At 33.5% G+C, this 12,049-nt stretch overlaps 1 protein-coding gene across 3 annotated transcripts in view; it reads right to left on the reverse strand.

The window, feature by feature from the left end:
• Positions 1–1,842: 1,842 nt before the first annotated feature.
• The window catches only part of ERG (ETS transcription factor ERG), a 67,064-nt gene continuing 56,857 nt past the window's right edge, over positions 1,843–12,049 (reverse strand). For 2 of the 3 annotated variants that reach the window (XM_058185771.1, XM_058185769.1), the window contains 6 exons: positions 11,599–11,679; positions 9,245–9,316; positions 6,386–6,454; positions 5,703–5,759; positions 4,382–4,429; positions 1,843–3,694 (listed from right to left, as the gene is read on the reverse strand). In XM_058185771.1, coding sequence (XP_058041754.1) covers positions 3,174–3,694; positions 4,382–4,429; positions 5,703–5,759; positions 6,386–6,454; positions 9,245–9,316; positions 11,599–11,679 — 848 coding nt within the window. In that variant the 3' untranslated portion in view covers positions 1,843–3,173. The remainder of the gene's footprint in view (positions 3,695–4,381; positions 4,430–5,702; positions 5,760–6,385; positions 6,455–9,244; positions 9,317–11,598; positions 11,680–12,049) is intronic. The other variant, XM_058185770.1, reaches the window with a different exon arrangement.

Consider the following 12,049-nt stretch of genomic DNA (forward strand, 5'->3'; position numbering starts at 1 on the left):
AGAGCCAATTGATACATTGAGGACATGCATGCAATGTAGGAATGAAAATTTGAAATGATTTTTCCCCAAACATAAGACCGTCTTATATTTTTTTGAACCCTGGAATTAGTGCTTGGCCTTATTGCCATGCGCTCAAAAGCCCGATTGGGCGTATTATCAGGGGATGTCTTATTTGGGGGGAAATCAGATATGTATGTCGTAATGTTAGAACTCCTACATTTTGAATTAGGTCTTTGTTCAAATTTCATAGGCGAGAGTTTATCGTATCTAATGCTATCCGTTTCAACTTCTGGCAGACCTAATACTATAGACAGCCTAACCTGTGATCCAGAATACTTGGATTTAATTCACATTCCATCATATCTAATAACCTGAGAGTACCTCTTTGTACAGGAAACACCTGACTACAAAGAGAATATCAATTTCCTCTGCTTCCTGATGGGTGCATTTTTAAAATATCATTTCATTGTAATTTTTTTTACTGTCTCCTTTTTCCCTCAACAACTGACTGATGGCTCAGCTCTAGATTAAATTCAGCTCAGTCCTGACCCTGCCATCTAGCAAGATGAAGGAACTTGCTGCCAGGTGGATCTGGAGGCAGTTTGCTCTCTTGCAGAGAACTAAATAAGGATAATCTATTTTACTGAAAGCTATGTAAGTTCTGCACTTCTTTTGCATGGCAAAATTTAAGGTAGATTTTATTACATTTTAACTTTTAGGCTTGGCTAAATTTCCTGTAAGGATGAAAAAGTGCAAAGAGTCAATGAGTCAGTCAAGTGAATAGTCAAGCCTTGGAAGTACCTGAATTGTTCTTGCTTTAAGCAAATAATCATGCTAAGAAATACATACAAATAATTCTATAAAAAATATTCAAGGGGAATCTACAAAGGAAGAAGGAAAGAAAGAAAGGAAGGAAGAATATATAAAGTGGATATGGGAATTTTTTTTTATAAAACTCAAAATGGTCTCAATAAATATGTATGTATGTATAGAGAAGATCACATCCATATATACATCGATCACAGATGAATGCAAGTCCTCCATATCATAAAACCCGTTGTAGCAAGGACTTTTATATTTTAAGTAACCAAGTTTATTCAGAATGAAATCCATAATAATATTCTTTGGACTCTTTTTTGTGTATGTTTTTAAATTGGCCATAATTTTATTTAGGTTCCTTGTGCCAATGGAAAATATAGATAAATACATTTTTAAAAACAGAGAATAGAACAGAGTTGTTATACAGTATAATACTGGTGAGAGGCAGAGAAGGTTGCCTTGTTGAACAAGGAAGCAGGAAGCTAAAGTACTATGTGTCAATAAGGAAGGTAGAAGTGCTCTGGCTGCAGTTCTTTAAGGTAGAAATAAGAGATATACCAAATATGTAGCTTTTTCTTTTTCTTGTTCTCCCTGCTAATTATCTTTTAATCTTCCTAACTATCATTGACATTTGTACAACACAATATTAACACACTGAAAATTAATGTGATAGGCAGCAATCCATAAAATGGAATGGGAAATTCTGCTCTAGATTTATATATAATTATGAATATTTCCAGATTTCCAGATCAACATTAACAACAGAAGCACATCAGAAATTCTGCAATATGTCCTTTCAGACCTCCTGTCAATTCCACATCTAGTCTGGAGAGCATTCTCATTTGGTTTGCCAACTTGTAATAATTACTGTTAGAGCTGAATTTTTAATAGGTGAAATAAAAGTAAGTATGTTCTTATTTCTTCTATTTCATTTTTTAAAAAGTATTTCAAGTTTATAAACAATTTTTAAAAATATTTATTTTTACTCATCTAAAAAAACCAAGTATTTGTTTTCTTTTTCAAAGAGATGAAAATTTAGACAACAGTGAGAATCTGAATTGCCATGCTAGGCCAAGCTTATTTTATTACATACATTCTGCTTTCTAAGAACTAGTTAAATTCATAATGTAAACATGAAGCATACAGAGTTAAAATTCAAGGCCACAGTATTTCTGATTGTCGTTTTTTATGTCTTTGGTTGGCCGAGATCAACTCGTAGTGTATAAATGCATAAGTTATATAATTATTATATCAAAAGAAAAAATAACACTGACTTGTATAATTCATTCTGACAAACGCACAGCGTTCGCGACTCGGAAAGAAAAACTGGCGCTGCCTAACAAATATGTCTATTGGCAATTGGGTTTTGTCTGTTTCAACTAGTAGACAACAACATCCCTTAAGAAGAATGAGGTTTGAAGTGTTATTTTAAATAGCACACGATTCCAGTTTAATATCTTTATAGAGAGATGCATACTTCGATTATCACTATTTCTCCCTCTTTTGACTTAAAAATAAAAGCTTTGTTTTTCCTTTGATAATACTGAAAATGGCTTAATACATACTGTGGTATTTGTCATATCCGAGCAAATAATTCTTCAAAAACTGTCAGTTTCCCCCTCTTTAAAAGAAGTACATTTTCCTTCATCTTTATCACCCCATGTTCTCCTATTCCTTTCCTCTACATTTATCAGACACAGGGTTTTAATAGTGCTCTTGTGAGCTCCTATTTATTGCAACAGGGTTTGCATAGGAGAACTTCCTGACATTTGAACCCTTAGTCTACAATCATACACTTGCCCTTAGCACATCCTCAAACCCAATGTTTGGCTCAGAGCTCTGTAACATTATCAAGAAACTTTAACTTGTATTGTGTTCACAGTTTTGAAATATCTGATACCTCTCTCTTGATGGAATACAGGTGATTTTATCCCAACCACAACATGGTCTACTCTAGAGATATATTTATCCCACTTTTTACATATTTGATTTTTTGTAAAAAAAATAGTTACTTTTTTATGCATTTATATATTCGTCTATTGCATCCATGTTCATAATGGAATATTCTTGTATTACTTTACTGTGATATGAAAAAAGACATAGCAATCTTATAAATTTCTTCTGGCCCCATGTTCTAGTTATTATTACAAATTTTTACCTAGATGTGTATTTTCTTCTTTTATCTTTAGACCTGATGTCAACATATCTTTACACTTTTTAATCTCTCTATATAAAAAAGTTTGTTTTATATCCTGGTCAGTATTATCAGTCTTTCAGGCACATTTTGTTCAGATTTGCTGGTTCTAATTCCTTGTATTCCAGGAAAACATACCCTTTAAAATATTCTTCCCTCTTTAGTAGTAAGTGCCAAGGTGAGAAGGCATATGAGTGGTTGGGAGCCTAGTGTTGGGGTAGATGCTTCCAGTTGGTGAATTCCAGTATGGACTGGGTCCAGCAAAAAAGTTGGAGGAAGTAACAGGCAAAGCAGGAGCATGAGGAGCAACAAAGTTCATTTTCTGGGGGTGTGCATGATAGGAACTCATGTAGGGAAGGTCTGATGGATATTTATAGATGGATGATTCTGGAGGATGTGGCTGAAGGGCTTGAGCAATTCCATGGAAGTCAAACTTGTAGGCATAACGTTTACCATGGACTTTAGTCATTATATTTTTGTCATAATAATAGCGAAGAGCACGACTGAGCTTGTCATAGTTCATATTGGGTTTGCTCTTCCTTTCTCCCCAGCGCCGTGCAACTTCATCAGGGTCAGTCATCTTGAACTCTCCATTGGTACCTTCCCAGGTGATGCAATTAGAATTGGAGCTATCTGACAGAAGCTCCAACAAAAACTGCCACAGCTGTATCTGCCCACTCCCTGTAGGTAGGGAAAAAGAAGAAGAATCATTAGAGACATTTATTAGGAATTAACACGAAAACTTTCTAGTCCATTTATGAAACAGTGCTCCATAATCTACATAGACTTCTAGGCTGCCCTTTCCCTGTTCCTCAGCTGATTCACCTGCCTGGACAAGATAAGGAATATATGAGGAGACCAAAAATATGAAATGATATCACAATTATCTATACAGTACACTTTCATCCAAAGCTGTCTTCCGTGTGTTCATGAGAAAAGCAGAAAAGATCTTCAAATCATGGCAACTCCTATCCGTTGAATACTCCTATCCTTTGTACACATCTTTGACTCATCATTCACAGCATGTGAACTTTGAAGTTTATCCCCATTAAAGTAAATAGCTAGTCAAGTTCCATAGAAGACAATGTTTACTCTTTATTACTTAGGAAGATCAAATTACTTATCAAGTACTTATTTTTAAACTAAAAGTTTTAACAATTTGGCCTATGTATTGATTAATACTGTAAGTTTATTCTTCACAGCATGGCCATGATTTATTGGGACTTTTGCTAGATAATCATTTACTTTTGAATTGGAAGCAGACAGTCTTTGTGACGGATTTGTATCATCATTCTGATCTTTTGGGTAATTAATACATTTCTTATTTTCAGGTAAAATTAAAGGTAAAGCATTAATATTTTATCATACCTGGATTTGCAAGACGACTGCTTGTTGGACCAAGAATTTGATAAGGATCTAAATCAAGATAAGAATAGACATAAGCCAAAATTATGTAAGAAATTTAAAAATATTTCCAAGCTAAATGCTGGGGATTAATATGCATGATCATAATATTGCTAGTTTAGGTAATCTGTATTTATCTGCAAAGTAAATCTTCCATCAGTTAAAACAAATGCATTTAGATACTCATATTCAGGTAATTATAGAATATAGTTCTATATACTATATATATAGAACATAGTGGCATGGTGGCCTAGTGGTGAAGATGCTCGCCTCCCACTAAAAAGGTTGAAAGTTCAATCATAAATAGCAGCAGATGTTTCTCTCCTACGGCACAAAGAACAAAAAATCTGCAGTAAACCCTGCATGGTATCAGGAAAGGCATCCGGCTCATAAATCTACTCGCCCCAACTCTACCCCAAATTAAAGGATTACACTACAGGGTCATAAAAAGGGAGTTTATTCTAGTAACTATAGACAGGATTACAACAAAATCTTTGTGCTTACTTGTACTCCTTAGTTAAGTTATAATGGTTTGTCAGTTAAGGTCAGTTTAATCAGTTTTATTGCCATCCTGACAAAAATATGAGGGCTTTGAGGCGTGAAAAGTAATGGACAGAGTTAAGTGGCTTAATCCATCTCCCAGCATTATTGCTATTCCACTGATAGGAAACTTATAATAGAGTGTCCACCTGTTACAGTGTAACTGAGTTCTTTTAGACCTGGAGGTGTGTTTTCAAGAGTAGCAACTGACATAGAAAAGCCAAGACAGTGGTGGTTTTTATTCTTCTTCTTCATTATAGACAGCAAAACTATTTACTATATATACACACATATGCATATAGATACATGCACACACACACGCAAAATGATTTCTCTCTTAAACAGAGATACAGTATATTTGACCCCTTCCATAGACCTAATCTTTTAGGAATCCATTATGGTTAAAAATTATTTTTATTTCTGTCCTTATATTGAAACCGTGAATTTTGTATAGAACCAGTGAAACATACAATTCATGATCCCAGTCAGAAGATACTGCTGCAGAGCTAAGGACCTTATATCATTTTAAATTTAGTAGACAGGTTTGCACATTATTTATTAACCTTACTACTTGCATGGCAGCTATCTTCATTATTTTAAAATAATTTGAAAAACAATACAGTACATTTAGTTTTGATTATATATAAAATGGCTATTTCCTGCCCATACTGCTCACACTAAGCACAAACTACTGACCATTTTCCATAACCTGTAGGATACAAAACATGCACAACCAAAGACATACCCAACTGAGGACGCTGGTCTTCTGTTTTGGTCACAGCTGAAGATGATGCTTGGGCAGCTAAAAAGAGAAAACCAAACCAAAACATTTATTACCATCTATGTCAAAGAGAGATATAGTCAATGTTCTTTGGAAAGGAGGTACTTGGTACTTTAATCATAATAATAACAATCTCACAGAAATAATATGAAATCTATTGATTTCAGAAGAGCAGACTTTGTGAAGGAATAGATATAGTTTTTTTTGTTATGGTTTTTCTTGGTATTTGTCCAATATGTTGCATGTTTTTGCACTATGCTTATCTAGTTTTTATAGCAACACTACCAATGAAAGTGTTTGCTCATTAGCTGGGTTCATTAGCTATGGGTCAACTAGAATAGGGATTCCCTGTTCATAGTCTATCACATCTGACTGAATTATTATTCATGAAATGTGTATGCCACCTGACTTCCACCAATCTTGAAGATCAAACTTATTGATTATAGTTACATAATATACTCTTGATTTCACCATGAAAATCAATTTATTAATATGTGTTCTCAATTCTCAAAACAGATAATGAAGCTGAGGATTTTTTAAAATATAAGTTTTATATTGATTGTTTTAAATTTGAAATTTGTGAAGATGAAATGCTTTAGAAATAGTCATGGTATTTCCACTGGATTTTCAGTCATTATATCTTTTACCTTTTGATTGAGGAGCAGGATGACCATGACTTGTCCATGCTGATCTTCTGGCTGGTTCATAAGGCATATCTGTGTGCAGAAGAAATCACTATAAGTAGATCTGATAGAAAATAGGAATGCTGCTTTAGGCCAAATGTCTGTCATCTGGTAGCTCTTGAAATTAGTAGTATTCCTGAGGGCAAAATATTCACCACAATATAAAATTCAACATTATTCTCACAGCAGTCTACTTAATTGCCACTGTATAAAAAAATAACTTTCTGGAGTTATAAACATATACAATGTTTGACATTTATCCGTCTATTACTGCGTTGCATCACATTGCATTGCATTGCATTATTTTATGTTCATTTGATTTGTCTGATTCTATTCTATTTTGCATAGTAAAGAACCAAGATAATTAACAAAATTAAAGATGAATTATTATTAACATTAAAATCATGGTAACATGATTTTAGGATTTAGGATTCTGCATTCTTTTTGTATCCTTTTTAGAAAGCTCCAATTTATTATATGCATACATGTATTAGTTAGATTAATGAATGGAGATGTGACACGACCACTCAATGGATAGCTATGAACATTCCTTCTCAGAATTGCAGTTATGAGACACTTACGTGACAGCATTACCTGTCATACTATGGCTTTCTATGAGTTTTCATTATAACACTGAAATAAGTTTAAGAAAATTTAATGAGGACTTGACATTGTAAAATTAATTTGAGGATATTCATAATATACATTACCACAGTATTAAAAATATCCTCAGCTGAATAGTTTGCATGATCACACTCAAAATATCCTATCCTTTTTTTAAAGTTAAGGACGTAGTGCATAGCAGTAGCTTCAATATATGTGGAATATAAACAATCTATATATTCTTGGAAAAGGAATAAAATTGCAATCTAAAAGATTCCTGCAGAAGAAAAATGTATTAAAACATGAAATTGTGCCGTTCATGGTTTATTCCTTTTTCCAAATAAAAGCTACTTCCTCTATTTTTCCATCCTTATTTGAGAAGAATTTCTATAATAACTTTTGAAGATCAGTCTCAAGTTTTTTTAAATGTAATATACATAAGAAATATGTGTGCGTTAAGGCTTATAACAAGTTTTACTATGGGTGAAAATTCATTTTAAAAAGCAAACAATTTCAAAATGATTGTGTGTTCCTCCACACAATCTTTTTCACTTCTTACATTTGGCTGTACACTAAAACTATTTTGTTCCTGCTCTGTTCCTTTCTTATTATAGATTTATTTGACCCTTTTGTTACTTAATTTAGAATCTTTCTATTCCTTTCAACCAAAAGATCAGTGGAAATAAATTATATACAAAGGTTTGGAATTTTGCCTGTATGTTAGCAGAATAAATTTTGACAACTGAACAGGAGGGACCAAATTCATTATATATAGAATTGTGTATTGGCAAAACAGCAGCTAAGGGAAGAAAAAATTAACAATGGCCAGATCAAGCTGGGGTCTAGAGAGAAGTCCCTCAGCAAATATCTAGTTTGACAGCAGCTAAGGAATATTGCTGACCATCTCCTCTTCCTATTTCATGCCTCCAAACAGAATGCATGCAGTCTATGATGTACTTCTTGGTATATATATGCAGATGAAAAGGAATGGGAGAGCAGAAATACACAGAGAGACATAATCGTTCCTTCATTTCACAGGGAAAAAAATGCAAAAATCTGTTATAGTGACTGATGATAACAAAGCTGGAAATAATGCTTTGTATGTTTTCCTATCCTACAATTCTTTCCAAACAAAAGAGAATGTTGGAAATAAATTATGTAAAGGGAATGAAAACTCAATTTATTTGTCTGTATAATTCTCCAAAATCAAATAGGGTCAACACTGGTGTGAAAGAAGATGGCAATCCCCACAACCTCAGGTTCAATAAAGAGCCAGACTCTGCTGAGGGTTGTGGGAAAAAGTTAAAAATTCCCTTTTCATGTTGCAATTAGAAGGCAACAGCTCAAAATGTTGGCAGCCTCTTAATCCCCTCCCTTCACAGCCATCAGGGCAGTATGCAACTATTTTTAAGGAATGAAAAAGAACTCTAGAACCCATATTACTGATGATCTCCCTATCTTTTATATACTCTGCAGACTCTTGTGAACAGAATATCAAAGTATATTGTTTGCTTTTATTTTTTCCTTAAAAATGCTAAGAAAACTAATTCATAAATAAACAGAAGGCACAGAATCAAAACCAAAAAAGTTGGTGGATTCAGTTGTAATAAAATCCTCTTTATGCCTAATCTCTTTGAAACCAATTCCTCACAAGAGGCAGCAGAGCTGTGTGGCTATCCAGGCCTTAAAGTCATGCCATCTCTCCATGGTTACCTGATCTTTCAGCATGCCCTAAATTCAGTGCTACAAATTCTTTTTTAAAAAAAATCCTGTGCCAAATATTTCCTCCTACTCTCCTCTCTTTCTTTTCACTTTTTCCCTTTGCTCGTGTTCAGCACCTACTTCTACACAGTAGCACTGACAATTATTCTCTCTTTCAGTAAAGAAAAACTTTTCTTTCAGTAAAATTTTTAGTAGTGTTTCAGCATACTGCACAGCACAAGAACAGCTGTCTCAGTTTTCTTGCTGAATTCGAAAAGCACTGAACAGATTCTGGGTAAACAAAGGAGAAACAAAAACAGAAATTGTGCTGCCTATTAAGGGGGAAAGGGGGAAAATTTTGAGGAAGAAGAAAAATTGTTTGAAAGGAGGAAGGGAATTTGGTATGCCTTGACAACATGTGCTAAGCTATAAGTGGACAAAACTACAATTATGTGTTAAAAGAAAAAAGAAGGATAGAAATATCATAAATTGTGTTGTAAAGTACATATCTCTGCATACCTGGCCTGGTGCTAATTCTTTGTGTTGCTTCAGGATAAACTGAAGTATTTGGAAAAATAAATGCTGCACCTCCTGGAAGTAAGAACAAAAAAGCCCCAACATTATTGCTTTGCTCTATATATTGAAATATATGTGTGAATATCATGAACATTTTGGAATGACATTTGTGAAGTTTGACTGCAGCAGATAGCTTAATTTCCCCATCAAGTTCAACTTGAAATAATTCCAATTAGAGCATATTATCCCAATATGTCAGCAGACTGTATGTTTTCACCGAATTATACAACTGACATATTAGTATAGAAGTTACTTGCTTTAATACAAACATAAGTAACAGCAGGTCTGCCGGCAATACTATCTATTGTACAATTATTTTCCTTGCAGCATGTAACTCTTCCTGTGGCTTTGTGGTGATTCTTTATAGGAGGATTGTTCTAGGGGAGGAGTATAAGCTCACTGAGATATATATGGGCTCAAATCTCATGCTATTTATCACTCAATACCTACATCTTTTATTGCTATAATAAAGCTGAACTTTGTAAGACATCAGAAGAGCTGTTAATTACAGGCACTGAATGAATAAATAAACATATGGGAATATAACACATTGATGTAGAGTAGAAAAGACATATATCTCTGTACTAATCTTTATAGATGAAGAAATTTAACATAATATGGGCTGTAACTGAGGAATTCAGCTTTAAAATCTCATGAGACATTAAACTCATTGGGTGACAATAATCTTGTCATTGTCTCTTACTGCTTCTCAGTTAATCTTGTTGGTAAAACTCTTGTGATAATAAAATTGGGGAAGGGACAAGGATAAAATTAATAAACTTTTAAGTCATGAAATTTAGATTCTATTTAGAACAGGTTTAGCAAATTATTTTAAGCTAAGTTGTGAAATGCATGAAGTATTTTAAGAATGATACATCACATCTCTTTCTAAAAGGACAATTGCACAGAGCAAAACATGAATTGATGTCAAGTTGTTTAACATTTTATTAATCACATTTCTAAGTCCTCAGTGTGTGATTCTATATATTGTATTTATTTATAAATATAATTAACATTACTACTACTGATAATAATTATGTAAAAATATAGAAAAATTATCAAGTGAAAAATCTATCCTACTTTCTTAAAAAGTGCCCAGAGCTAAGAATTATTATACAAGGTGTTATTTCTGGTCACTAGAAGTCATTAAAACTGTCAGGCATGATAACAAAAATGAGGTACCCTGAACTTTTATTTGATCAAATTAGAGATATTACATTACCAGATGAACTGTTCAAAAAAGGGCTTGTTTTAATTACAGGCAGTTGAACCAAAATTAAAGCTATACATTTTCTCTCTTTCCCCTTCTCTCTTTCTCTTTTTTAAAATTAATGCTCTGATCTGATCTGATCTGATGGTCAAACAGCTCACAAGAATAGATTAGTTGAGTTTGTCTAGGAAGTTATCTAATGATTCACAGTAGCAGTCCAATATACTGTAACTGATAAAAAGGATATGAGAGAAGCTAAATATCTAGAAGCCCATGAGACTAAATTGTGTCCACAGTTTGACGCACACAACAGTGGGTCTCACATAAGATTTCCTAGTTAAGGGACAAATCCAAAAATGCCTCCCTCCCTCAAGGATAAGTCCTTGAGATATTACATTATTTACTGCATACCATTAGATTGCACCATTTAAAGATATTTAAAGTAGTTCCACTGGTTTTAAAAGTACAGATAGAATAAAGATTAAGCTTGCAAAAAGATTAGAACAACTGATATGTTTCAGCTTCTTAAATTCACAATTCCACTTTCTCAAATGAATTGCATAATAAGTATCTGATCTCACTGTATGTAGAACATTATAAGGTCAGGAAACAAGCTAGACTATAATGTTCTTTATTCCTTCCATTTCCTTCCTTTTGCACATGAACAAAAAATTTTTTTCCCATGGAAGGCCAATCAAAAATTTAGTTCCTTCACTAATATAAGGCAACTCAGCAAAAGCTGTCCTGCTGTTTTCTTTTGTTTTATTTACATGGTAGGAAAAACTACCAAGAGAACTTATGATGGGTATATTCCATGTGAGTCTCATAATTGTGTTCATACTTATATGGGAAAGGCATAGGTGACTAACTCTTCTCTTCCCACTGAACAATATTGCCTCAAGAGTGCTAAATATTTTACATGTTTATGAAAAGCATTAGGTGTATGAAATTCCCATAAATATTAAAACATATATGACAGTCTTAAGCACTCTTTTTTAAAAAAAAATCACAGTCAACATGTATCTCTTAGACAGAAATCCTGAATTTTAAAAATGGCCTATAAAAAGGGGATCAGTGATGGCATTACCTGTATTTCTAGCATGCATTAACCGTGGAGAGTTTTGTAAAGCCTTATCAACATCATCTGAAGTCAAATGTGGAAGAGGAGCTACAAAACAAAAAGCAACACCAAGAATTTTAAAAAAAGATAGTCAAAATTATCTTACTAACCATTTTCTTTTAGTATAATAGAATTATTTATGGTCATGAGTTCATTCATGTCTTTATGGCAGAGTTTCTCAATTGTGACAACTTGAAGAGGTGTGGACTTCAACTCCCAGAATTCCCCAGCCAGCTGTGCTGGCTGGGGAATTCTGGGAGTTGAAGTCCACACCTCTTCAAGTTGTCACAATTGAGAAACACTGCTTTATGGGAATGGGTTTATGATTTTTCTATTGGAAGGGGGAGTTTTAAGTCAGAATAATATTAAAGAATGTCTTAATACTCATTATGAAATCTGTGAAAAATATGTCATATTG

This window comes from Ahaetulla prasina, chromosome 5, assembly GCF_028640845.1.
Source record: "Ahaetulla prasina isolate Xishuangbanna chromosome 5, ASM2864084v1, whole genome shotgun sequence".
NCBI lineage: Eukaryota > Metazoa > Chordata > Lepidosauria > Squamata > Colubridae > Ahaetulla > Ahaetulla prasina.